The 2107-nt window shown below is 35.7% G+C and overlaps 1 protein-coding gene across 1 annotated transcript; it reads right to left on the bottom strand.

Moving 5' to 3' along the window:
- Positions 1-412: 412 nt before the first annotated feature.
- On the bottom strand, positions 413-1783 carry LOC110613097 (auxin-responsive protein IAA16). Its single transcript, XM_021754034.2, has 5 exons — positions 1443-1783; positions 1177-1358; positions 981-1083; positions 811-872; positions 413-722 (listed from the first exon to the last, which is right to left on the bottom strand). Exons 1-5 carry the CDS (start codon positions 1676-1678, stop codon positions 682-684), a joined length of 624 nt encoding a protein of 207 aa, XP_021609726.1. The 5' UTR covers positions 1679-1783; the 3' UTR covers positions 413-681.
- Positions 1784-2107: the final 324 nt, after the last annotated feature.

The following is a 2107-nucleotide window of genomic DNA, read 5'->3' on the forward strand; positions in this document are numbered from 1 at the left end:
ATAACATCATTGTCTGCCACTAATTTATAATGATTGTTTTTCGTAACTAAAAATTTAGTAAGCGACGTATGTTTAACGAATTTATAGTCATTTTGATCTGCCAATGTAATACTCATATACTACACATCTATTTTCACTCCTTCACTATATAATTAAGAATTGGGAGCTCAATGGCCTTTTGTTATTTGAACCACAAAGTTACCTACTCAATAACAATTAAAAATTGTAGCATTTTAATAACTTTTTTGTATTTTTACAATATATCATCTTGATTTAGGATGCATGTACACTCTTTGAGTTTAATAACTTCTTATCAATTCTATTCAATTCTAAGTATGAACATACCATCCTTCTTAACAGAATACCATGTGGATCAAGAGAAATCAAAATTAGAATTTGAGAAAATCCAAAATTTCCTAAGCATGATATTGATTTAATTAATATGGGTAGTCAGCAAGAATGGCAAAAGGCTGAAAATGGAGAGAAAATTAAGGCCACAACATCAATTCAATTGCAGTAACATAATGTGATATAGAGAAAACTACAGGCAGGCCTCTTTCTTATTTCTCCGTTTGTACTAAAAACCTCTCCAACCAAAAACAACTTGTATGTAAAGGAAAGTGAAAAGACAAAAAAGCCTCTGTACACCTCTTGTTTCACTTCAAGGCCTCGCTCTAGATCTCACTCACTTATGCTTGAGCATTTTGAAGGTGTCCTTGGAGCTGCATCCAACAATAGGGAAATTTAATTAGTAATAATAGTAATAATGATAATGAATTCACTATTAAAAAAAAGAAATTTAAACATTACCTAATCCAATTGCTTCTGATCTTTTCATCAACCTAAGTCGCCTGCATGATTCAACAAACATTCTGGGAAAAAAAAAAGAAAATAAATTAGAATAAGTATATGAGAAAGAAAATTGAAAGAGCAAAAGTTAAAAATTAGGTGAGAATTTTCGGGGCAAAATTGGAACTTACTTCCATGGTACATCCCCAACCATCATCCAGTCGCCATCTTTGTCTTCATAAGTAGCCATATATTCAATTCCGTTCACTATTTTCGTCTCATTCAAACAATTCCCTGCAACCACAAATTTCATTATTTTAAGATGAATACTAAAAGAAAAAAATCAATCAATTTCTGATTTTTTTGAAAATCAAATCAAATACATACGTATGGTGAAGCAAGAGAACATGTCCTCCAAGGCACTCAAGAGCTGCTGATAGCTATTGTACATCTCAAGATCAACCTTCCTTAAGTATGGAGCTCCGTCCACCGCCACCTTCACATATTTACAGTTTTTCATAGCATTCTTTCTATAAGCTCTCACCGGCGGCCACCCTACCACTTGTTCCCTGCGTTAAAAAACAGGAATGAGATATGAAGAAATACTAAAATTGGAAAAAAATTCACGAAAGTAAAGCTTATCTAAGACTTACTTTGCTGCCGGAGGCTTCGCGACGCTTGAGACATCGTTCTCCGACTCAGTACAATAATTATCAGCGTGAGATCTAGAGCTCCCGAGATTTAGATCAACGGTCTCCAAAAATCCACGTTTAGTCCCTGTTTTCCCTCCGTTAATAATCTCCGGTAACGAGCGAGACTCACCGGGCAAGGCCAAGGTCAGTTCTGTTTCCTTGAAACTAATGCCGGTGGTATCAGATTCCGGCGACATATTTGCTCAGCGATGAGGTTGTTGAATTCTAGGCGATGCCGCTGCAGAATTGATTTTCCTTTTTGTGTTTTGAGGTCTGACGCTTACGTGATGAAATGTTAAAGTGAGACAAGTGTTTGGACTCTGGAGTTATATAAAGAGGAGGGAGGAGAATCTCGCTGGCAGTAATATGGAACCATTCACAAGTGAACACGTGTAGATGAAAGAGCGGTTCTGATTTGGACATGTGGGTGCCGGTATTTTTAAGTAGAAAGCGTGTGATTTTGAGTGCTTTAAAGTTTGGCCCCATGGTCGGTCCGACTTTGTTACGGTCATTACAGGCAGATGGGGTTTTGCTATGCTACTTTGCCACTTATGAAAAGCTTTTATTTTTCTTTCTTTTATTTGAGTATTAAAAAATAAGAGAAAAACATCATTATTTTAAATGTT

Source organism: Manihot esculenta, chromosome 4 (assembly GCF_001659605.2).
Source record: "Manihot esculenta cultivar AM560-2 chromosome 4, M.esculenta_v8, whole genome shotgun sequence".
Taxonomy (NCBI): domain Eukaryota; kingdom Viridiplantae; phylum Streptophyta; class Magnoliopsida; order Malpighiales; family Euphorbiaceae; genus Manihot; species Manihot esculenta.

Bases quoted from the DNA above. Each gene is read 5' to 3' on its own strand.
- LOC110613097 (XM_021754034.2), bottom strand. From the start codon at position 1,678: ATGTCGCCGGAATCTGATACCACCGGCATTAGTTTCAAGGAAACAGAA. The intron at 1,359-1,442 runs GTAAGTCTTAGA...TTTTTAACGCAG, and splicing joins GCGAAGCCTCCGGCAGCAAA to GGAACAAGTGGTAGGGTGGC. The intron at 873-980 runs GTAAGTTCCAAT...TTTTTTTCCCAG, and splicing joins GTTGGGGATGTACCATGGAA to AATGTTTGTTGAATCATGCA.